Here is a 26,062-nt window from a genome sequence, read left to right as displayed (position 1 = left end):
TTATAAATTCCTCCATGCAGCATTATTTTCCTATACTTCAGGAAAGTGCTAAGCTTTAGAAATTATTTCATGCAGAACTGGGCACACCTGCAGAACAGGAAAGTTGGTGTCCCTTGAATTGCATGCAGTCAGAATTCTCTCAGGGTAAGATATGGAAAAATAGATGTAATAGACATATTCTTTGATGGAAGGCAACTCCTCTTCCTCCTGCTCATGCCAGGAGTCTAAGTCAAGTCTGAGGGTCTCTTTAAATATTAAAATATTAGATAATGTAGGAAAAGTATTGTAGGTATTATAGGTACAGGTATTGATTGTAGGAAAACATATCTTTAACTAAGCCTGAATGTTTGACTAAATTTCACTGGTATTTGACCAAACTCTCAACAGTATATAATGACTTCTTACGAAATCATAGGCCTGTTTTGAGGGGTGACGATAATTACTACTGCCTTTTGATATAACCTATGCAATTGTTTTTCATCATTAGATAATTTTATATTCTTATCTGGCTTTTCTTATGTGTACATCTTGTCGTTCAATTATATTACAAGATGCTGAAGACAGACAATCTTTGAATGTCTGTAGCTCATGAAACATAGTAGACCTTGAGTGCTTATGAATGGATTAACTGTCTGGCTTTTTGACTGATGTGAAGATAGAAAGTGTGAATGAGTTTCAGAGCTAAGAAAATAATCCCAATCTTCTAAATGCAATCACTTGGGAAGTAATACAGTCCACAATTTAATAAAATATCCATAAGGCATCAAACAGCAAAATGCCATGTGGAGCAGTTTCCTTATAAGTATTTGTTCAGCTGAAATAAATTAATTGTGTAGTCCCTCTTTCCAGGAAAACAAATTGACCAGGCTGACAAATACAAGGCAGAGACATAAAAAATATGAAATGAATTTAGACTATGTAAGAATCCAACCTAACTCAGCTTTTTACGAACAAAAAGTTTAATAGATCCTTAGTGAATGAATAAATCAATGAGTTCAGACTAAACTATGTCTGGATTGCCTGTTTGTCTCATCTGAAATAGTCATAATAAAATTTTTTTCAGTCTTCATTTCTTCCGGCTATGGAGTCAGTAGCAATCTCAAATGATACTTAGGGTATGACATGTCTTTAATGGGATGCTTAAGTAATCACAGCAATTTAATTAAAAGGGCAGTCATGTTTTAAAACAGCTATTGTTCCCTAGAGTGTTACAGTTTTGTTTTCACATTCCTACAGCTACCAAATCCTTCCATTCATCACAGTTTTTTGTTTGTTTTTTTATTTTTAAAAACATTATGCAGTCTTCAACTTACCACTAGACTTGTCCTAAAAGTTTTCTCCTCCAAATATGTGGTCACTCCTTTCCATTCACATTTGCTAGTTCCCTCTCCAATGCTAGTGGTTTTTCAGGGCTCCATCATTCACCTTTTCACCTGTTGTTGATTTAAATATTCCCTCTGAGTGACCTGTTCATTCCTGACACTTCAACTACCTACTGCATCAGCATCTGACAAAACTGTAATTACATTTTCCATCTCTCCTTAGTTCCAGACCAACGTCTTCAATTTGATGTTCCATGGGTACTTCAGAGACAACCTGTCCTGAATCAGAATCATTCTTTTCTCCTCTATGTACCTTCTCACCCTCCTGTATTGCCTGCTTGTTTAATGGTGGCATCACACAAACTGGTCACAAAGGCCAAAACCTTAGTGTCATGCTTAGTGGTTTCCCACAACCTCACTGCTTAGATAAAATCAGTACAGTCTAAATATATACAATTTTTATTTGTAAATCCTCCCTCAATAAAGCTGGAAAAAATAGTTTGAAGCTTCATTGATTCTAACTCAGATTCTAACATCTCTGTCTACTCCTCCTTGGCACCAGTAGCATTGTCTCAGGCATCATTCTCTGTGGCCTCTTCCAGTAACTTCTTAATGGGGCTCAATACCTCCTGTTCTTTCCACTCCGGTTTGTCCTCTGCATAAGTGACCCTCATCCATTTTTCCTCCATGAAAGGCAGTGTTCACAGATGAGACCTATTTCTATGGGCTTCTTAAAAGGTGAAGAAAGAGAAACATTAAGTGAGGTAGATAATCACTTTAATTATTCATAATCTTCCACAGGACCTGCACAAACTATGCATGACGTGGCCCCTGTCTACCTCTCATCTTTGTCTCACATTTCTCTCTCTCTCTGTCATTCATTAGCTCTGATGGCTCTTTCCTGCCCTTTCACATGCTGTTCTCACCCATTGTGTCTTCTTTCTGACTTCAACAACACTTTAGGGAGACTTTTCCTGAACACTCCTCCATGTAAATTAAATGCCCTTGGTCTTTCTCATAGAACTCACCATAATTTATAATTATCTACTTACTTTTGTTGTTGTTGTTGTTTGCATTTAAGCCTGTTTTACCCACAATGTTTCTACACTCTGAAGGCATAAACTGTGTCTATTATATTCACCATTGCATCCACAGCCCCTGTGCAGTAGGAGCGTGCAATGAATATTTAATGAAACAATGAATCAATCGCCACAACTATTAATGGCATATTAGTAGGCTAGCTATCTACAGGCTCTGTCTGTGGATTATGGGCAATTCCTACTCCTGAAGAGTTTAGTAAGAGCATTGCTGTCATAGGGATAACTTAGACCATGCTCTAACTTATAAGAAATATAACCTTCAGTACTCTAACACTGCTAGCATACATTATTGCTACACATGGTAAGTCTGTCCACAATGGCCATTGTCTGGCTACCAGACATTTCTTCTTTGTTTGGCTACCTGAGGTTTCTTCCCAAGGCATAAAACTCATCATGTAATTCTCCTGCTTCTGAATATTCAGTGGGTTCCCATTGTTTTCAAGATAAAGTCCAAATTATTTGGCATGTCTAACAAAGTCATTCTCAAGCTGGGCCTGGCCATTCTTTCCAACCTCAGCCCCAGCCAGTCTTGACCATAGGCCATGATCAAACAAGGTTCTTTCATACTTTTGCCTATACCAGAAATGTCCCACTTTTGTTCCTAGATGGATGTATATTTGCTCTTTAAAATCTCTTAAGCATTTAATTACCTCTTCCTCTGTGTTCCCATTATGTAGGTATATCCTCTTAATTGTAAAATTTACCTCATATTCTATGATAATTTATTGGAATGACTATCTCCCAGACTAGATGGTATAACTCCTGGATTAGATTGTGTATCCCCAGTGTCCAGCCCAATACATAACCATATAGTGGAACATAATAATGTTTGGGTGACTGAATGTATTGGCAATTGTTTGGAAGTAAAAATGTCATTACCTACTGAAGCAATGTTATAAATGGTGCTTTCTCATCTGACTCAAAAAAAGCCTATGTAAGCCATAATGCAACTGAACCATATTGCTAATATTCATTTTTCTTCTAATATTAGAATATGTTCACTTTCTACTCTACTGTAATTGAGGAACCCTGACAGGTGGCAGAGGTCATTTCTAAACTTTTCTCTTTGGTTTCTCATTGCCTTAGAAGGAGAGACCAAAGGAAGAACTCTTTTTTTCTTCCTTCCTTCCTTCCTCCCTCCCTTCCTTCCTTCCTTCCTTCCTTCCTTCCTTCCTTCCTTCCTCCTCGCCTCACCTCTCCTCGCCTTCCCTGCCCTCCCCTTCCTTCCCCTCCCCTCCCTCCCCTCCCTTCCTGTCCCCTTCCCCTCTTCCTTCCTTCCTTCCTTCCTTCCTTCCTTCCTTCCTTCCTTCCCTCTGTGATAGAGGGATGGGATTGCTGCCATTTTGATTTTCTTGGTGGAGACATAATGTCAACTGAGGGTCTGCATCTTTGGAACTTGCCTGTGTCTCAAATAGTCTTGAAGACTGCTTGTTTCATAACATATCATTTTGCTGATACATAAAACTTTCGCTGTAATACTATGAGCTGTAAAATGAAATTAACTTTAAAACAGGTCTACAAATAGATAAAATAGCAAAAGGATCCTTTTACTTAATAGGTGGTCTCACCTATAAGACATACTCACACTTTTTATTAATCCAGGCACTTGTTTTTCAACTTAACATCAAATGAATCAAAACAGCCATTCTTCTTTGCACTCCTTGACTGTCATTACACATTTTGTACACTTTAGCTTTATTATAGACATACACAAAAATAATCTTTAAGCTTGGAAAATAAAGCAATAACCCTGATGTATGATTAAATAATTGATGTCATTTATTTGATATATATATTGTAATGCAACAAGCATGATTGCTTTTAGTAGGTGAGAATGAAAGGTTTGAAAAACATATACTGCATTGAATCATTCGTTTTTATAAAATAGCTAACCTCATTAAATTGGTTAATTGAATAAGTGCCATTTCTGAGTCACTCTCTCTTTTTAAAATAGGTGGTGTTTGCATTGCTCAATCACAGAAAATCCCACGTGAACCAAGACCTGGAGAATTTGAAAAAATTATCAAACGCCTGCTAGAAACACCTAATGCTCGGGCAGTTATTATGTTTGCCAATGAAGATGACATCAGGTGCGGATTAATTTTCTTCTTGATGTTGGATCAGATGTGCAATCCACATCCTTTTTTTTTTTTTTAACATATTTCATGTTCAATGTAAAATCTTGTGAGATTTCACAGGAATTTCAGCATTCTCATGCAATTACAGATTGCCTTCTGCTGCACAGAGACACAACAGCCTTCTAGTTCCTAACTCTGAAATGTCTATAAAGTAAAACTTGGGGGCTGAAAGAAATGAGACAAGTAAGGATGATAGACAGAATAATGTGAATGAGGTTAAGGATAAGGCTAACTAGCAGGTGTCAATATGTTTCCTTTAGAAATGATAAGACTCAGGCAGTTAGTGATTGACTAATTGTTTAACACTGACCTACTGAGTGTATATAATTCAATATATCTGGTCTTATAACATTCATAAGTGTAGTGTTTCTTGAGAAATATGGTATGTTTTATTTCTTTTTATTCCTGTAGGAGGATATTGGAAGCAGCAAAAAAATTAAACCAAAGTGGTCATTTTCTCTGGATTGGCTCAGATAGTTGGGGATCCAAAATAGCACCTGTTTATCAGCAGGAGGAGATTGCAGAAGGAGCGGTGACGATTTTGCCCAAAAGGGCATCAATTGATGGTAAGGACAAGCCATAGAAAATTTGTTTCATTCTAATTGAATCAAAACTCCAAGGCAAAACCAGAATATCAGCATATGATGAAATGTACCCAAGGTTGATGATTCTGGATAGAATTTATAATTCTGATGGTAGAAATGCCAAGACAGTAACTATTTAACTCAACATATATTTTTCATTAGAAAAGGATACCCATTAGATTTTTTCTTTAAAAAAGGGAGTTATAGTTGGCCTTAGATATTTGTATGATGTTAGCCCTTTCCATGATGTTGCCCTCTAAGCTTGCGCATTTCCATGGCATAGATGATGGTTACAGCATTGTCATGGGGAGAGTATTTGCTTTCTATAAAATGGAGATGTGGGACTGGGCTGACCCTATAGATAAGTAAATGCAACAGCAAAGATATGGAGCTTCCCTGAGAGGAAGTTTGTCTCCAAGATATCATTTCCAATGGTCTTAGGAGTGACTGAAATTCCTATCTTCCCCATTATCTTTTGGAGTAAAACATTAGTTCCAGGTGATCTCTCTTTTATGAGGTGTCACCTGAGCAGGCTAACACATTAGCCCATTACCCATGACTGCATAAGACTACATCAGAGCTGGTTAGTTTATTGGATTAGCTGAAAAATGGAACATCTAGGACAGATACATTTTGAGTCAGGCAGAAGCATAGTAACCTGGAACATTGACTCCTGTTAGGAGAGAGAGAGAAGAATGAGAAAAGTCTGAGTTGGTTCTGAATATATAGGAGAATGTCGCTGGTCACTGTGATATAGAGGAGAGGGGGAGGTTGTGATGATGGCATTAACAACAGGCCCTCCTGTTATGTTCATCTATACAGCCAGGTGACTCAATGGTGAAGAGTGAGGGTGATGATATTATCTGTTGATTACCCTTGGCTTTTACCATATGGGAAGACTAATTTCTGGGCTATTGGTTCTTCGGTTCTTCCCCATTTGTTACTACATTTTGGGTTTTTTTTTTCATGCAATAATCACAACATATTCATTCAAATGTCTGACATAATAGCCATTCAAAAGCTCTGACAGTATTTGGTTTTGCTTTTGAAAGAATATTAAAATCATACCTTTTCTCTCTAACATAGGGTTTGATCGCTACTTTAGAAGCCGAACTCTTGCCAATAATCGAAGAAATGTGTGGTTCGCAGAATTTTGGGAGGAGAATTTTGGATGCAAGTTAGGATCACATGGAAAAAGGAACAGTCATATAAAGAAATGCACAGGTAACCAGTGAAATGTTTCCCTTCGTGCATTTGTTTTATCATTAACTGAAAAATGAAGTTTTTCTATATGGACAATGATCAGAGTATCTCCTATTTCTTCAAGTTTCTTATCAGTTTCTCAGCAGGATTGAGCATACACCGATCATTCAACAAACTTATGTGTATTCATTGGTTCTTACAGTCAACAAGTATTTCTTGATCACATGCAATGTGTCCAACACTGGTGTGTTTGAATTCTATTTAGAAACATTTATTGAGTTTCTACTATGGGCAAAGCACTTTAATAGGCTTGGTGGGATATAGACAAAAAAATCAAGAAATGATAGTGGTCTCCAGGAACTTAACATGTAGTTAAGATGAAGGATCATAATACATTGCTCTAAGACAGCAGTTTTCTTGCACTATTTCAATCCATGTCCCCTGTAATACGATTGTCCCCCATATCCTGCATAGCTCTTGCAGCTATGATTTTTTTTATGCTTTACCTTCTGTATCTTGTGCTTAAAAATAATAGTGATATTAAATGCGCATATTTTGAATGTAAGAATGAAACATTTTTTAAAATTTTTAGATAACATGATTGTGTACATAGAACCACCTATGGAATTTTAAAAATTACTTAGAACTTAGTCAATTTAACCAAACCACAGATACAAGGTCAATATAAAAAACCTTTTTATATATCTATATCTATGTCTGTATCTATATCTATATCTGTATCTATCTAGCTGTCTATAGTTTTTTTTTATAGAAACTAATATGTGGAAAATGAAATTTAAATAATACTGTTAATAGCAGGATCAAAAACCATAAAAGATTAGGGATAATTTTAACAAAGATGCATAAATCTTCTGCACTGAATACTACAAAACTTGAATGAGCATTTTATAACTATATACCCCTCCCTCACCTATTCCTTGTTCTCATGGTTTGATATATCCTCCTTTCCCTCTGATTATTTCATTTGGCAATAGCTGCTCAGTAGAAGACATAATATGATAAGTGCTCGAGCAGACATAGAATGAGGCTGGGGATGTGAAAAGTAGGCGGCATGCTGTGGAGAGTCTGACTTTAGGTTTCCTGTGTGCCAGGCCCCCTTCCAGGATCTGCAACAGAGATGAGGTCTGTGCTCATGGGGCTTACATTCCAGTGTGAGGAGACAGACACTAAAGAAGTAAACATATAAATGAAGAGATACTTCCAGATGCTGAGATGTGCTTATGGGAAACACAAGGGGGGTAAATGTGAAGGGCTGACCAGGTGCTGTCGGCAGGGAGGGTGGCCATTAGGCTGTGCAGTCAGAGAATGCTTCTCTAAGGTGGTGACATTGAGATGAGACCTGAATGGCAAGATGTTGTCAGCCATGTGAAGATATGATGGCAAGCCATTCCAGGATCTAGAGCAAGGCTCTTGTTCAAGCCATAGTGGGGGATAAAAAATACAGGCGGCTGGAGTGAGGGAGGGAGGATAGTTAGTAAGAGGGAAAGTGGCTGGGGTTGTGTCATGCAAGTTCTTCGAGTTCTTTCCAGAAACCCCAGAGCTGGGGAGTTTGGGTTTTATTCTACCTATAGAATAGAATTATTCGAGGCTTTTTGTCTAGGGCGTTGCTCAGATACCTGTTTCAAACAGATTTTTCTGGCAGAAGTATGAGGAGGATTGCAGATCAGGAGAGAGGAAGGTGAAAGATTAGTCAGGGCCCTTCCAGTAGTCCTGGTGATTGGCAGTCACAGCCTAAACAAGGATGTGCAAATCAGGGCAGAACACAGAGGAAAAAAGTCCTGGAGAGTAGTATTTACAGCAAGTATATGGTGAGTGACTAACAGTGGGGTGGGGGTAAGCAATGGAGATTCTGAATGTAAAATCTCTACCAGCTAGGACTAGGAAAAAGGTAATGTAATTAGTTCGCAGAGAGGACAATGAATGGTAGGTTGGGAGGGGACAAACTTGAATTTGTTTTTGAGATAGCCCCATGGAACTGCCCAGCAGGTGGCAGCATAAGGTCTGAGACCCCACAGAGAATTCAGCACTAATAATACAGGTTCGTGTGTGGCAGATGGAGACTTGGAAGTTAAAGGCAAGGGCAGGGATGCAGTTGCCAGAACTTTTTGGAGCAGAACTGAGGGATGATAACTGAAGATTCTAGGAGAGGAATCAGGAAGGGCAGCAGAACACGATGGGTTTGGGGAAGGACATGCCCTCCCAGTGTGCAGGAGAAAAGATGGGGTACATGCAGTTTCAGTGCTGCTGAGAGGTATGGCTGAGGAATCAGGAGTGTGACAGACTCAGATCGTGAGGTTCTGAGATAGAGCTGGAATAGAGGAAGGGGAGGAAAGAAGGATTTTTTTAAAAAAGTTTGGCAAGGAAAGAAAGGTATGGTAAAACTCTTCAGAAAGAAAGAAGTGGGGTTACAGATGTTTCGTTTAGGATAGGGCACATTTGAGCATCTTGTCAGATAAAAATAGCAATCAGAAGGAGTAAAAATTAGCTGTGGGATAGGATCTTGACAGAAACTTTAGGAGAGGCATCAAGAGGGAGGTGTTACCTTTAAATAATGTGATTTAGTTAGGGGGAAAAAAAGGTACATGTAAAATCGTATATGAGCAGAGGAGGAAAAATCCCATCATTAAAAGCTAAATTTGGACATAGATATTGTGGAACTTCAGAAGATGTATGACTGTAAATTCAGGTTGGAAAATTCAAAACTTCACGGAAGAGGTGAGAGTTTGATAAGAAAGATTTAAGAGAGAACATCAAGATGAGGGAGAAGATGGGCCAGCAGCAGGGCAAAGACACAGAGTAGCACAGGCCACGGAGATGTGTACGAAGGACAGTGAAGAGGTCCAGCTTACTGGAAAGAGGGGTGCATGTTAAGGAATAATGGGAAATAAAGAGGGTCCAGTTTATAGAAGGATTTGAAAGGGGAGTTTATGGAGTACCTTCTGTGTGTTCATTCAGGTATATTTTACACTGTGCTTAATTCTGACTTCTGAATGTTACTGTCTGTGTGCAAGCAGTCACATCCTATCATTTAGATCATACTAATGAAAGTCTACCATTCAATGAAGTAATGAAGTGGATGAAGTTCGTTTTATGTATTTATAACTAATAACTAGGAAATTAGTTATAAAGTAATCATAACTTTTTAATAGACTTGTTTTCAGAATAACAAGTTTCTCTAAACTCTTATTAGGGGTTTGAGGGGTACCTGGGTGGCTCAGCCAGTTAAGCATCCAACTTTGGCTCAGGTCATGATCTCAGTCTGTGGGTTCCAGCCCCACATCCGTCTCTGTGCTCAGAGCCTGGAGCCTGCTTCGGATTCTGTGTCTCCCTCTCTCTGCCCCTCCCCTGTTCTCTCTCTCTCTCTCTTAAAAATAAATAAACATTAAAAAAATAAAAATAAATAAAAAACAAAGTTGATGTATGTTGACATCCTTTTAGCATCTGTAGATGGTGTATACCTGATGCTTATTTCAGGCATAATACTGACTGAGGTTGTGGTATAGTCCACACTTGATGGCACGTCTGCTTCATATTCCTTTTATTTATTTGGCTAAAATTGTAAAAGTCTGTCAGTAAGACCTATGTCCAGTTCCTTTAAAATGGTGTTTACTCCAAGTGCTAGGGCAAGTGCACCCTTAGGAAACAGGATCAGTAAACAGATTTTCCTGCAAATTCCATTGTGAGTGATACTGAAATAACTTGTCTCTGGGTGGGAAAGAAATAAATTATGCAATGTTCTAAGTTAATTTTCTTGAAGTGGTAACACGTGAATATTTCCAGATGTTGAGAGAAGATGTTTGTGCCCCAAATTACCATCAAAACGCAGTTTTCATCTCTGTTTTGGGGGAGGAAAGATGATCTAACACGTCAGTGGTCAAATTAAGAAGGAAAATCTATGGATATTCACGGAGTAGAGGTGTCCAGGGTTTGAAAATTATTTATATTTCCAATTTGTCCAATCCCATCAAATTCAGAAATGAATGTATACAGATGTCTGTGTTTCAAAATTTGGCCTTTACAGAGTTCGTGTTTAACCATCCACAGTGAGTCAAAAAGTTAGAGAACTGTGTGAAAGAGGATATCTATGAGGGACTTTTTGCTGCATTTAGGGTATCATTTGTGGGTTATATTCTGAGTAAAATTTTACATTAGGCAATGATAATCCGTGAACGTAATTATTCGCTTCCATTGGGGGTGATACTGGCAATGTATTTACATGGATAAAAGAGTGCTTCCCAGCAGGGTAGGGCTTCTGTCTGATCAATTTTCAGGAGATAGAATGTCTTCAAGCAGTGAGGAGCATCCTCTTCCTAAAATTAACTTGGTGCAAACAGTTTTCTGAGATGATTTTCCCCCCTAGAATCTCAGGAAAGCTTTCAGAAAGATGTGATATTACTGTTAACTTTGATATGCTGGCCAGATTCCAAAGTGAAGCGATTCCTACCATCCACTTAGCTATTTATGTGGTTATTATTGCTTCTGAGAGCTGCTGAGTTCGGAAAGCTACTACTACTTAATCCTACTTAAAATTCCCTTTGTCTTTCTCAAGAAGAAAAAAAAGGACTCTTTTGTACTTGTTATCAGTGGTGATGGGTGTTGTTTTATAGACGTTTATCTGACCTCTCTCTCCTTTTCCCCCTCCCTCTCTTCTTCTACTCTCAGCTTTAATGCCTCTTCACTCCTCACAACCCAGATGCTCACAGCCTCCCTGCAAAAATGTGGGTCTTCATCATCTCTGCCTGTCCTTGCACTGGGTTTCACATCCCCGTTACCCCACTCTGGCCTCTGCCTAAGCTCCTCTTCCACTTTCCCCTCCAACACCTCACTTTTTTCTTTTTCCTATCTTCTCTCTGCTTAGTCCCCAATCTGCCTTTTTTTGGTCCAGCAAGAATTTCATGGGCAGTGGGGAGTTTTTCTTTTGAGGTCTTGCTTGACTTTTTTTTATGGCTGTCATTCTGATTTCTCATCTTCATAGTGAGGCCTGACAGTGAATATTGCAGGGACCGGAGTACGTACAGTCGAGCTGCTCCCCAAAGGCAGGCTCCCTCTTGGCTCATACTGTGTTCTGGCCTTCATTTCTTCACTGTGAATTGTGGATAGCTCTCTCTGCCCTTATCAAAACAACATCCGTGACCAGGCCAATAAATCCAGTGGGCTCCATGTAGCATCTTCAAACCTTCTTTTGCCTCACTCACCCCTTCATTCACTTGTTTATTCATTTTGGATGACCTGTCTTGTGCCAGACGCTGTGCTACAGATACAGAGACAAAGAAAGGACCGCTTTTGCCCTCAAATTGCTCGCACAGACATTCACACTGTCTCCCGGCATTGGAAGTGCTTTCCTTGTCTGTTGGGTTTTAATCCTTAGCCAGGAGGTTGGGGCACTGCTGCCTAGCCTGCATATGGCTGACACTCCGATGCTAAATGGTGGTGAACATATGCTACTTGAAATGGCCTATTGATTCTTATTTATGATGATAGAAATAGTGGTAATGGAAAAAGCAATGCATAAATATGTTTCTTCTCACAAACAAGCAGTTCTGTCAGTGAACCAAATAGCAGGCTCAATAATTAGCTCCCTGAAAGGCCTGTCAATTTCTTTTCCTTTTTTTTTTCAATTTATTTTCTAGTGCCAGAATAACTAACTAGGTAACTTTTCAGGTGTAACTACCTCTCCACAGTCCTGTATTTGCTTTGAGAGGCTATAGAAGGTGGAAGCTTTTACCCATTCACCCAGGACTCATGGAGACCATGTGAGTGAGTTGGGTAGTTAAGACGAAGGATGGATTTAGACAATTTGATTTGGTGACCCAGAGTGAAGGGAAACTAAGATAACTTTCCTTGTGTCAAAATATATTCTGCCACCCTTGTATGCCCCTTGCTTAGAGGAAAACTCTTTGGGTGGCAATGTCTTTACATTAGCACCATGAGGTGGCTGTTAGCCCATATGCTCTTGTTCTTACTGAGTAAAATAGCAGAAATCCCAGAATGACTTATTTATACCACTTCTGAGCTTCCATATTAGAAGTGTGTGTGTGTGTGTGTGTGTGTGTGTGTGTGTGTGTGTGTGTGTCCTCATTAGGAAATTTGAAAGTGGGAAGCTTAATTACTAAATTTAAAAAAATGTACACAGATGCACCTGTATCTCCAAAATCTGTAGTGTAGATTGCAAAGTTTGCCAAATCAGGAACCAAAAATACTCTGAAAACTTAAAGAAATTATACTGTCAGTTATAAATGCACATAGAGTAAAGGAGTTGGAAAGGTCCATACAGATCATTTTGCTCAATTATTTTTTTTTCAGAAAAGAGAAGGAAATTGAGGCCCATCTGGTCTAAGTGAGTTGTCCAAAGCCCTATAGCTACCTGTAGGTGGTGGTAGGACTTAAATCCATTTGACACTTGTTTCTTTCCCCAATCCTCTCCTGCTCAGAATGCCTTTCCCAGTGAGGGTCTGGGTTGTACAGATCCAGTCCACTATTTTTCCTGGTATAGTAGCCTAAATGTTTCTCCAGTGATCACTGAAGCTTAAGTATTTCCTCTTTGTGAAGCTCCTTGACTACTAAGGAGCTCAGACTGATGCTCTTGGTCTGAAAATCACCAACACTACTGGAATTTTTATACTTCTATAAAAGTGTAACAAGTACCCTCTGATTAGAGTAAACTTCAAGGGCACATCAACTCTCACATTTTTCAGGTAATAACTTAAGACAGAGAAACACCCATTCTATAGAGCCAAAATGAATTTAGAAGTCTAGGAAACCCTTTCTGCAAAGCATACAATGGACTCTGACCTTAGCTTGATCAGTTGAGAGTCACGCAAATCTGGATGAACATGATCTCTGGAATACTGCCCTGAAGGACTCAGAAATGGAAAAGAAAATATAAACAATCAAGGGACCATTAAGCGCTTTTGAGAACCAATTATTTGAAACATTACAGTAAGACTTGGGTCAGTGAAGCTGAGGGAGGGGGAAAAAAACACAGAAAACATTAGAAGAAACGATCTTTCCCTCAATGATTATTAAACTTCAATTGAGGGTCACTTAGGTGGCTCAGTTGGTTAAGCATCTGACTTCAGCTCAGGTCATGATCTCATGGTTTGTGGGTTCAAGCCCTGCATTGGGCTCTGTGCTGACAGCTCAGAGCCTGGAGCCTGCTTTGGATTTTGTCACCTTCTCTCCCTGCCCCTCTCCCACTCACCTCTGTCTGTCTGTCTCTCTCTCTCTCTCTCTCAAAAATAAACCTAAAATTAAAAAAAAGAAACTTCAGTTGAGGGAAACAATTAATTACAACAAAACAAAAAAAGAAAGGATATACAGATGGCTCAACATTAGGAGAATTTAATATCTTTCCCCCTGCTCCCTGAAAAGAGTACAAAACAGTTACATGAAAGGGGCTAATTATTTGTATTATAAAAGGAATATTTCCCAAGAAGCTTTACCTTGGGATTCCTTTACCCATGGGATTTGAGGAAATCACATGGCTGTTATGACTTGATGAGATAGAAGAGATTTACCATAAACTCCTAGGAACACATCCAATCAAGAAGAACTATCTAGCTGAATAATAAATTGGATACATTAAGACAAAAGAGACATAAAATGAGGTGTGATCAGAGTTTACTAAGGCTCATTGAGAAGACTTCCTGGAGAGTCTTATTTTTGGTTAGTTGTGGCATTTATTAAAACTGTATCATACTAAAAATCTCCCTCCCTCTCCTCAAAGAGTTTATATCTTATAAAAAGGTAATGAAAATATTAAGTGATTAATCTATAAATTTTTAGTAGACAGGGCCTGTATCCTCAGGACTAAGAATATGCTTAGCATTAAACATTTGTTAAATTAGTTAAATGGTCAGAAATGATGGTCAAATTGTTCTCTTGCTCTACATTCATGTAGACATGTTGCTGAGGCCTAATTTGGCATACATTTGGCTAATATTTGGCAAATATTTTAATTGTTGGAATTAATTTTTATGTATTTTTAATGAAACAAAAAATTCAATTCAAATGGCTATATTAAAAGGGTCTTTACCATAATTTAAGAATAAAATTAACTCGCCATTCATGAGTTTGGGACCTATGTCCCAAAGAGCCTGCTTGGGATTCCCTGTCTTCCTCTCTCTGCCCCTCTTTCTCTCTCTCTCAAAAATAAATAAGAAATAAATATGTTTAAAAACTACATTTATATTATGTGGGGGGAAATATTGTGTATGTGTATTACTTCCGATAAGGTAACAGAAAAAAGATAATTTGGAAAACATGATAGAGAATGTCAGTTGAGAATACATTTGTTTATTCAATGTAATCATATTTATTAGTTTATTAGTGTGTTGTTGGTTTTCTTTCTCCACAAGAACACAGGCTTCATGAAAGCAAGGACTTTGTTTTTTCTCTGTTGCATCCCAGTGCATAGGATGGCATCTGGAAAAAATAGGGCTTCCTTAAGGTATTTGTTGAATGAAGAATGAATTCAATTCAGCTTACGTATTATCTACTCTTTGTCAGACACTGTCCAGTAGATGTCCAGGGCCGTTGGTGAACAACACAGAAATGGTCTTTGCCCTCATGGGGCTTACAATTTAATTGAGAAAGTAAATAATTGAGTCATGTCCCTGCAATGACATGTGTTGTGGTTGGTGAATGGAGTGGATATATCAGGGAGACCTAATGTAGTGTAGAGAAGATGGTGTCATTTAAGTTGAGAGTAGAACATGAGCAGAATTTAGACAAGATGAAGAGGTGATCAATAAGATTGTTGTTTCAAATAGAGGGAAGTACAAAGGTCAGCACACAAGAGAAAGGATAGTAGTCTGAGGAAATGACAAGTTCAGTATGGCTGTGGTAGAAAGTAGGGTGGGAAAATAGTAAGAGAGAAGGATAGGGACCTAGCCAAGGGACTGGTCAGGTAAGATTTCATATGCCTCATGAGGGGGTTGAGGTTTGTTTTGAGAAGCAATGAGTAGGCACTAAAAGTTTTTTTTTTTTTAATTTTTTAAACTTTATTTGTTAATTTTGATAGAGAGCAAGAGTGGGACAGGGGCAGAGAGAAAGGGAGACAGAGAATCCCAGGCAGGCTCTGCACTATCAGTGTGGAGCCTGATGCAGGGCTTGAAGTCACAAACCATGAGATCATGACCTGAGCCAAACTTGGACACTTAACCAACTGAGCCATCCAGGTTCCCCATGGCACTAAAAGATTTAAATCATATCAGTGAAATAATCAGATTCCCACTTTATAAAGATTATTCTGGTTTTAGCCTAATGCTGGTGAGGCATAGCACTGAGCAAGGGAAACCAGTTAGATATTATAGTACTTCCTCTAGAGATGAGAATGGCCCAGGTTATGATGGCCACACTGCACTGGGGATGGAGAGAAGTGGATGGACATAAAAGATACCTAATTAGTTGGTTATGTGAGGCTGAAGCTGAGAAAAGAGGTCTTGTTGTAATGAGAAAGTTGGGACTATTAGCCTTTAAATAAGACTGGGTGAAACAGACCCAGCAAGTATCTGGAGAACAAATTGTAGAAGGCTGGAGTTGGAAGTCAAAGGACTCGGCCTTTAGAGATGTGTTGAAGAAATGACCCTAAAATTCCAGGCTTTCTGGTAATTGTTCTCAGACTCTATAGGTAGACCCCCTTAGGACATATCTCTGATCTACAACACTAATTCCTTCCCCAGTGTCTCTGTAGCTACAATTGATTGGTTTAAGGTTGGATGCCTGACTCAATCTGGACCATCAGAGTCCTTCCAAGGGTTATTTAAAACTGGAACTGAAGGAAGAAGCTCAGTGCCTCTTGAGAGAATGGTAGGAGGCAGTGCTCTGAGATATGAAGCTGGGGAGATTGTCACCTTGAGGAGAAAGTTGTTCTCGGAGAATGATACTGGCATGTAGACAGAACAGAGATGACAAATGGAAAGAGTTCTGTGATCAAGACTTTAACTGTGCCCTTCCTGCAGGTCTGTGAGCTAGTTCAAGATGCTTCTGGGGCGCCTGGGTGGCTTGGTCGGTTAAGCGTCTGACTTCAGCTCAGGTCATGATCTCACACTCCGTGAGTTCGAGCCCTGCGTCAGGCTCTGTGCTGACAGCTCAGAGCCTGGAGCCTGTTTCGGATTCTGTGTTTCCCTCTCTCTCTGCCCCTCCCCTGTTCATGCTCTGTCTCTCTCCATCTCAAAAATAAATAAACGTTAAAAAAAAAATTAAAAAAAAAAGATGCTTTTAATTGAGTTTCCCCATCCTTACTTAGCAAAACCAGCATGCAGACTAGCATATGATAATAATATGGGGGAAGATATGAGGAGATTGTATGCATAAAGTTCACTACCTACTACATAGCGAGTGCAGCAGGTACTGTTGCTTACTTATCCAAGAGCAGTTTCCCTTTCTCCTAGGATAGCACCATCCAGTAGACCTTTCTGTGATGAGAGCAGTTTTCTATATCTGTGTTGTCCAAAGGGATAGCCACTAGCCACATGTGACTACTGGTTACTTGAAATATGGCTAGTGCAACTAAAAAAATGAATTTTATACTTTATTTAATTTTATTTGATTTACATTTAAATGTCAATAGCCACCTGTGGCTAGTCTCTGTCATATCAGACAGTAGAGGTTTAGATTGACAGACGTATAGAGCAACAATTTTGTTTTAGTGTAACTCCATGTAGCCCAGTTAATTCTGACTGGCCTGGTCTAATTATGATGGTCCTATCTTGCTTGCCAGTGCTTGCTTGAAAGAGTAACTTGTAATATGATTTTGGTCAAGGAAATAGAAGGGGAAGTCTTCCAGGACCCTTCAGGGAGTAGGAGCAGAGAAGTCCTTTTGTTCTGGTTATTGTTATAACCAATTGGTGCCTGGGCGTGCAGAAGGAAAATCATGTTGATGATAGCACAGTAGGAAAATAGAGCCTCATCACTGCTGACATCTTTGAACATCTGAATTGGCCAGCCCTGGAATGCCCTTCCATTCTTGTGATAGGAGATAATAATAAATCCTTTCAATTTTAAAGCTATTTTGCATTGCATTTTCTATTACTTGCATCTGAAAGCATCCTAACAAATATAATGTATTATCAATAAGTGAAAATGATTTATTTAACATGACATGAACATCCCTCATTTGAAGAAGATATGAAAAAAATTAAAATGCTAAAATCAGGAGGTTAATATTTGTAATACAGACAAATTGTTTATATTAAGTGGATTCACCACAGGTTTCTTAAATACTAACTTCCCAGTCAGTGACTTGTGATTTGATTTATTAAAATTAAAATGATATACAGCTTTTCAGCAATATTTCACCAACATATTTCTATGAGAATGCTCCTTAATTTATCAAAATAATTTGCCTCTGAGTTCCTTTAAGCAACATGCTCTCTAGTCTACAAAAATATTATTTTACAGATGGTGGTGGTGTGCTACTTGCCATCCAGACAGACAGTACTTTAGCAAAGATTTTTCTTTGCAGTGTAAGTGAAAACCTGTTCAAAGGGCTTGCAACTTTATCAATTAAATCATAAGACCTAAGAGGAAGTAGATGTTCTATTATGTTTTCTGTGTCCAGTAAAATTCTCAGCCCCATTGGTAGACACTCAAGCGCTGCATCTTAGCTGTGTGATCTTGGGCAAGTAATTTAACCTCTAAAAATTCTTGCTGAATGCTAATTTTTCCTGTCTCTAGATAGGAATTTTACTGTCTCTAGTGGTGGTTGTTATCAGTGGACCTTTTATGAAGTCCATTCCTATGGCTCTGTTTCTCTCTTATGTTACCAAAATACTTTATAGCTAAAACATTGAGCTTACATGTAGAACTTGTATTGTTTTTAGAAAATTCTTTTCTTTATACACCTCTCCACTGTGTCCCAACAGTGAGCTGACTTGGCTGTTTGCTGGGAAAGGAGGTAGTATTCTAACCAACAGTGATGTCATTTCACCCCTGTATTACTTTCCATTATACCATTGACCCATACAGAACCTTTCAGCTATGGGTTCATTTGCTTACATCACTGATCAATGGTTAGAATTGTAGATTTTCATTTGGGAAAATGATTAATATCTTTCATTAAGGGCATTAAAATGTTGGTTTGAATTTCCCTTTTGTTCATGGTTCATGAAACACCAAAGCTTTCCCTAGCTTTCTTTGCTATGGGAGGTTTTTTGATTTTTTTTTTCCTTAAAAAAGTAGCTCTACATCTGTTTCTTACCCAGATCTTTTTCAGAAAGAATATAGGCAATATTAGCTAAGCAGTGAGACAGGAGCAATATTCAGTTCTTTGCCAAGAGAGATCCAGGATTCCAAACATGCCGATTCAACAGACCACAGTGAGATTATCTAAAACAGAAGAAAGGCTCAGGAATCCATCAGAGTATGTGATAATTTAAATAAAATTCAAATCCCACCAGCCAACAGAGAATCAGGGGACCTTAGAGAAGGAAGGAAACTTAGAGGTCATTGTATCCAACATTTTGCTGAGCTTCACCTCTCATAGTGATGTAAAATGAGGACAGGGAGTGCATAGAAACACTTGGGTTTTACTGATTCAGTAGAACTCATGAAGGCTTTTATTGGTGCAAAATGAGGCTTTCTCAATGACTCTAAATAGGCTTATTAGCAGCACATAGAAGGATTTCCATCGTGATCTTCTCTTTGTCCCTAGTCAGAGTGAGGGTGCAGGTCTGAAGCAGCCTGATAGCTGTGAAAGTGAAAAGTACCAGCAGATCGGAGTGCAGAGAATGGGCTGGTTGCCAGCTTTGGGTTCAGCACACTGAAGAGTGTCATTTGTCTGAGCTACTTTTATGGAAACAAAAGCCGTCTTTTGTGTATTTGTACCTATGAAAGGGAGCAGTGGTGTAGCTGGTTCGCAGTAGCAGAAAAACAAATAATCCATATTGGTTTAGGATGCCCACCTACCCCCTCTTTCTTCAGGAGCATTAGTGTACATTTCAATACATGGCCAGCATTCTGGGAATTTAGGCTGGTTGCTTCCCAGAGGATTTTTATTAATTGGTATGAAGGTTTTATTCAGTGCAGTCCAGAAAACTGTTTAGCTTTTTCTCCTGGGCCTACTGACAGAAAATGTCCCTGCTACCGATTTTTTTTTTTTTTTTTTTTTTTTTTGGTGGGATCAGGCTACATCATCCCTAAGACTGACACAAAGCCCACTACAGCCCGCTCTGCTGGCTGCATGACTCACATCCTTCCCTGAAGGGCCTCAGGTTTGATTAAATGTTTAAATGACCTTTTAGGACAGATGATTATGAGGAAGGGCAAACAATTTGTTCTTCCAACTCTTAATAACTTTACTATGTATTTGGGGTAAGTATAGACAGAGTTAGGAAGTGTGTGAATACTCAGGTATCATTGTAGATGAGGGTCACGATGATGATAATACTTTTTATTTGTTTATTTTTAATTTTTTTTACATTTATTCATTTTGAGAGATAGAGACAGAGTGCGAGCAGGGGAGCGGCAGAGAGAGAGGGAGACACAGAATCTGAAGCAGGCTCCAGGCTCTGAGCTGTCAGCACAGAGCCCGACGTGGGGCTTGAACCCACGAACAGCAAGATCACGATCTAATCCAAAGTCAGACGCTTAACTGACTGAGCCATCCAGGCACCCCAATGATGATAATAGTTTTGATATATCAGCAGAGACTAAGATTTGTCAAAAGAGAGGCAAACTCAGCATAGTTTCTCATCGCCATCCCCTCCTCTCCCTCTCAAAGATGGACACACGGAGTGTGTTCTGTCACTGGTGACTTTCCACCCACACAAGAGCTCCAGTGTTCCTCAAGGACCACAACCCTGTGGCCAGGGAACTTTGCCCCTTGAGGATTCTCTGGGAAGCTCAGTACTTATTATCTTTCACAGGGCAAGTGTAAGTCTAGAGTCAGTTTACCTCAAGGAAATCTCCAGGCAAACACTGTATACATTTGTAAAGTACACATAATCCCATTATTCAGTCTGTCCTTATAGAATAAGTTGTAAGGCTACAGGTTTTACTTCCTAAGTTTTAGGTATCTATCTCCAGTTGATTTTTTTTTTTCCTTAAAAAAGTAGTCTCTCTTGGATTGATTTTCAGGTATATCCCATCCTCTCAGGGTCCAGATTGAAAGCTTCTTTTTGGAGACACCCAAATAGTCTTAATCCACTAGGCTCTTAGCATCCAGATCTCTTGAATGTCTTTGGCCCTTTTCTCTACTTCTCTGGGACACTCATTCATGCCACTCAGAATAAATGCTAGGCAAACATCAAAGTTTAACTTCACATTTTATGTATTTTATTACTTAGGAAACTGGCAGCATACAAACTGTAGTAACCTAGAGATGGGAGGGTGTTACTCAAGAAAGTCTCCATATGTAATATATATGTATTTTTGGATAACAAATTTTGACTCTATAAGACAAACTATGAAGTTTTTTTAGAAAAATAAATATTCAGTGACTTTGCACTTATGTTACCATGCTATCATTCTGTAGGCATTAATGAATTCATGTGGCCTACTCAGAAATTAACGAAATCTGTTTATACTACATATTTTTCTCTAAGAAGTATAAAATTATACTTCTCTGAGAAGTATAATCTGGCATTTTACTGCTCTGTTTTCTTCATTTGTTGGTGTGGGTACTTAACTGATCTTAGGAGGAACTAATGGGTATCACAAAGGGTATATGTAATCCTTGTCAATAATGTGGAGAAGCTCAGATTTAATTTTACAATTTATGTTAACATGCAGCATGACCCTATCATCAATGTCTCTGTGTTACAACATCTGCTGTGGCTTCATGATAGATAGAGACCCTGTTTTGGAATGATACAACTTACGTAAAGCAGAACATCATTGTACCTGAACAGGGTTACTTGTGGTTATAAAGAGTAGGATGAAGACTGTACCATTATAATCACCCCATGCTATTTATAAGGCACCTTGAGAGAAATGATATCGTGCCAAGTGCCACAAAGGATAAGAAAATGCAGCCCCCTGCCCTTCAAAAGCTTACATTTCCAAGGGAAAAAAAACAAGCTTGCCTTTGGATTCATATAAGAACCTTTATTATTATTACAAATTAGGTTTCCTCATTGTGTTTCAGAAAAGCTGTATTTGAAGACAGATGATAGCTAGAAATGCCCCCACACCCCCATGCCACTCCTAATCCCTGAGGGTTTAAAACCATTCTTGAATTAGTAAATGTATTCTATAATTAAAAATTAAATCCAATTTGCTTATGAAATCATCACCTAATTTCTCTATTAAGGCTAAGTTTGCTCTCTGTTTCTTATGCTTAAATGTCCCATGATTTCCTGCTATGGAAGACAACAACAGATTCCCCTGCTTATCTTGAAAGAGTTGGGCTCTTTTTCTAGCTCTTTATCTCCTAGATCTGTGAAAGATATTTAAGTGCTGATTAAGACAGTTAGGGCTAGGGTACTTGCTCCTCTGGATATTCTAAGGGTACAGAGGACAGGAAGGAGCAGGGTGGGATTGGGGGATAATCTAGGACTTATTTTGTACTCCTTTCCATGTTGATGGCTACCTCTTGTTAGGAACTTTTATTTTTATTTTAAATATTTTTAAAGTTTATTTATTTATTTTGAGAGAGAGAGGGAGAGAGAGAGAGAGAGAGAGAGAGAGAGAGAGAGAGAGAATATCCCAAGCAGGCTCTGCACTGTCAGCACAGAGCCCAAAGCGGGGTTCAAACTCACAAACTGTGAGATCATGACCTGAGCCAAAGTCAGGAGTCAGAAGTGTAACTGACTGAGTCACCCAGGCACCCTAATTTTAATTTTTTTTAAGTTTGTTTATTTTTGAGAGAAAGCAAACATGAGTGGGTGAGGGGCAGAGAGACAGGGAGAGAGAGAATCCCAAGCAGGGTCTGTACTGTCAGCGCAGAGTGTGATGTAGGGCTCAGTCTCAGGAACCGCGAGATCATGACCTGAGCCGAAATCAGGTTGGACAACTGGCCAACTGAGCCACCCAGGTGCCCCCATTTTCCTTTATTTAGAATGATGAAGAAAGACAAAAGAAAAAGTGAAACATTTATTTAGCTACTGATATCCAGTGGTTGGTTGAAAAAGTATTTAGGTTGCTTAGTTTTTATTTATTTATGAATTTCCTATATAAGTTTTTCTATCTTTGACCAATCAATCTGCCTATTCAGTTTTTTTTTCTTTAACTTTCTTTATTTAATCCACTGGTGAGTGGCATTCAGGGTTGGTTGTGCAAAGTGTTCCCACGTGTCCATCTTTTAAGGACATATTCCTATATGACTCAGTCAATTTAGATACAGTTTTTGTGTATGTGCATTTTGTTCTTAATATATTGCATTAGTAAATGACTGCTTTCATATTGTTAACCAGTGCTTATGAGGATGATGATTTTTAACCAAATTCTAGGGAGCGGAGTATAAAAATCATAGCTTATTTTCTTGCTGTGTAGGATCTTATGACAGACACACTTGATCTTGCTTGCTAAACTATCTATATTGTCTTTAATCTGATTTTTATTTTTTCATTAGATATACATATTTTCATACAACTGGATTTTTAGAATATATGGTTGAAAAATGTGTTACCTTTCCATATCTCTATTGATTCTCTCTCTCTCTCTCTCTCTCAACCAAGTTTTTGGATATATATCCAACAGATAGGTGTGGAATACATCAACAATATAATTTCAGACATGATTTATTTTTTGTCAAAGAATTTCTTTTGTTTCTCTGAGTTGGCTTCTTCGACTTGGCATGATTCTGGCTGAGTCCTTCTTCTGTCTGGTGTTAGAATTTTTGTGTACTCATTTGGCTGCTGCAAATCCACCTGAAATGCAGCCTCATCAGAATATAGGTCTGCAATTATCCTTCTTGGTACATAAAACACTAACTTTTTTGTAGATTTGGAAGAAATATAACAGATTATTTATCCAGTATCCATTTTTTACAGGTTAGGAAACTGGAATCAGTTGGAATAAGTAATTTGTCTAAGGGCCAGAGAAAGGAACCAGGACCAGAAATCCCATATATCTCCTTATCTTACTGTAATATTGCTGTTAATGTGGTCTACTAGTCTGAATGATGTAGGCATACCATTCTATTTGTCTTTCTGCCTTCAAAATAAAAGAAGGCCCAATTTGTTTACTTTCTTCTATCCATTCCACGGTTGAAGTGAGGCTCAATATTCTATTGTAAATTCAGAATATTTATCTCGGTTAGAATAATCACATCTAAGAAGATGAAGGGGACTTTGAATCATCTGTCTAATCCAAACACCTAAATTAGCTGTGTAATTATTTGTCTATGAAGCTTCTTGAGTTTTGTTGTGGTGTTTTGGATTCAGGCCAATCAGAAATGACCCTTGGGTTCTGATTCTATCTAGTCAGTCCCTTCTTGACCAAGGAGAACATTTGGGCATGAACTGTAGTTTTTATTGCCCTGTGACTGACTCTCATTAGAAATAGCTACCTGAGGCCAGCCTTCGGGTCTATTTTGATCTAATTATCTTATGGACATAGCCTTTAGTGTTCTCTTTGACCTTTGAAGACTGCCCCAGGGCATAGAGAAACTACAAATACCATTGAGATTGGACAGTGTCTCAGTAATGAGGATAATGTTTTATATTCTTAAGGGTAGATGCTTTTTCTCTGTGGGATGCCTGAGTAGGAAATTTTTATTCCCAAACGTAGCCACAACATTCAAACATCAGGAAAGTCTATTACAGAAATTCTCCTGAAATTGAACTCAGAAGGATCAAATTTTTCCCAGTACAGATACTTGACCTTCTAAGAATAAAACCTTTTCCTTCCTTCCTTCCTTCCTTCCTTCCTTCCTTCCTCCCTCCCTCCCTCCCTCCCTTCCTGCCTTCCTGCATTCTTCCTTCCCTCCTTCCCTCCTTCCCTCCCTCCTTCTCTCCTTGTTTCTTTCTCTTTCCTTCTTTCCTAATTTCCTTTCTCCTTCCCTCCCTCTCTCTCTCTCTTTTCCTATTTATTTATTTATTTATTTATTTATTTATTTATTTATTTATTATTTGCTTGTTTGTTTGTTTATTAATACTTCTTATAGCAGAGATCAGTGTAGATTCTTGTTCCTTTCTACTAAATATAACATACAATCTTTATAAATGTTCTCCTCTCAGCTTTTAAGTTCCTTTTTCTAGTGGAGTCAAATTGCCCATAGATTTTTATAGGCTATTCCTAGTATTCTTATATCTTATTATTTAAAATATTCAAATGTTAACAATTTGTAATCAGAAGAAGTTCAAAAAGCAGAATGGCTTCTTCCTAACATGTTTAGTGATACAGAAATGACAGCCAGAATACTTTTGCACATTTTCTTGTGCCTTTTTTTTTTTAAATCAGGGAGGTTGAATTAGAGACATAAAGCAAAATAAGCAAAAACCTAGACCTGTAAATTTCTGGGTTAATCCAAATACATAAAGCATTAAAAATGTCAGATACAAAGCTAGATGCAAACTGACAGGGAGGAAAAAAAATCTGTTTGTGTACTTAAAGCCCCAAACCAAAAGCAAAATTAAAATTTGTGCTGACCCTTCTCCCTTGGGGCTGCAGATGTCACTGCTGTCTTCTGTCCAGGACACCGTCTGTTACTGAGCGGAGGAAAAGAAATGGCATCCAAGTCACTAGTGTAAAATAAAATAGTCTGCTTGCCAAGTTCTAAAGATGTCCTGCCATATTTTTTAAGGCAAGATAATGAAGGGTGGAGGTGAGCTACAAGGGTGACCACTAACATGCATTGATTCTTATCTTTGATGGTTCATTCTTTTATTATGAGAGGGTTTATGAGTCAGTTTTATTACACTGACTAGTTTTCATTTAGTCAGTAATAGTAGTTACCATTTATTTAGTGCTTATTGTACTCTGTATTTTTTATACATTTTTATTTTAATATTCAGAATAATTCTATAAATGGAGTATTATTCTCATATTAGAGATAAGGAAGCTGAACCTCTAAGTAAATGAAATTGCTCAAAGCAACACATAGCTGCAATTTCAATGAGGTTTGTAGCTGTTTCCTCACTCTGGATGCTGGTGATCTCAGAAATTGCCACCCTTCAGCAGGCGACAGCTTAGCTGGAGAGCGTGCAAGTTCTCCACCTGAATTGTTCCCACCCATTTGCCACCTTTTTGTGTCCTTTCTGAGTCCTGGGAAGCTGACCTTTGAAGACTGCATGACCAAGATTCTCTTTCCTTTGTCTTTATCTTGGGTTTGGCCAATGGAAGGCACTAGAAGGATATCGGAGGGTGAAAGGAGATAGATGTGAGATGTTTCCTATCTATGTCCTGCTTTGACCCTGTGCCCTGGCTGTGGTGGTGCCCTTTCAGGCTATCATTCTCTCTAGGCCACCCTTTTCCATGCTTCCTGCTTCCCCAGCTCCTGGGAAAATGCTACCTCCTTTCCTTGTCTCTCACCCCTGTCAGTAGTATTGTCATCTCACTGTTGCTGGTCTCTGGATGCTTCACCATCTTGTTTGTTCCTTAACTCTGTCTACAATTTGGTAAACAGCTCCTTCATTAATAGCTCTTCATTTGAACCATCTGGGATGAATTTTGGCTCCTTCTGGGACCCGGACTAATACACAGACTGATAGTATACCCAGATGAAAATATGTCAAAGATAATTTGCAAAGCAGGTTTAGCAGCTCTAAATTAGGATCACTACCGTGCCAAAAGGCACAGATAAGAAATTT

At 38.5% G+C, this 26,062-nt stretch overlaps 1 protein-coding gene across 6 annotated transcripts in view; it reads left to right on the top strand.

Moving 5' to 3' along the window:
* The window catches only part of GRM8 (glutamate metabotropic receptor 8), a 759,959-nt gene that overhangs the window by 354,616 nt on the left and 379,281 nt on the right, over positions 1 to 26,062 (top strand). For all 6 annotated transcript variants that reach the window (XM_019452624.2, XM_053896813.1, XM_019452622.2 and 3 more), the window contains exons 4-6: positions 4,377 to 4,512; positions 4,972 to 5,126; positions 6,231 to 6,368. In XM_019452624.2, coding sequence (XP_019308169.1) covers positions 4,377 to 4,512; positions 4,972 to 5,126; positions 6,231 to 6,368 — 429 coding nt within the window. The remainder of the gene's footprint in view (positions 1 to 4,376; positions 4,513 to 4,971; positions 5,127 to 6,230; positions 6,369 to 26,062) is intronic.

Source organism: Panthera pardus, unplaced genomic scaffold, assembly GCF_024362965.1.
Source record: "Panthera pardus isolate Hobbes unplaced genomic scaffold, ASM2436296v1 HiC_scaffold_8, whole genome shotgun sequence".
NCBI classification, from domain to species: domain Eukaryota; kingdom Metazoa; phylum Chordata; class Mammalia; order Carnivora; family Felidae; genus Panthera; species Panthera pardus.
This window is presented reverse-complemented; position numbering and strand designations above follow the sequence as displayed.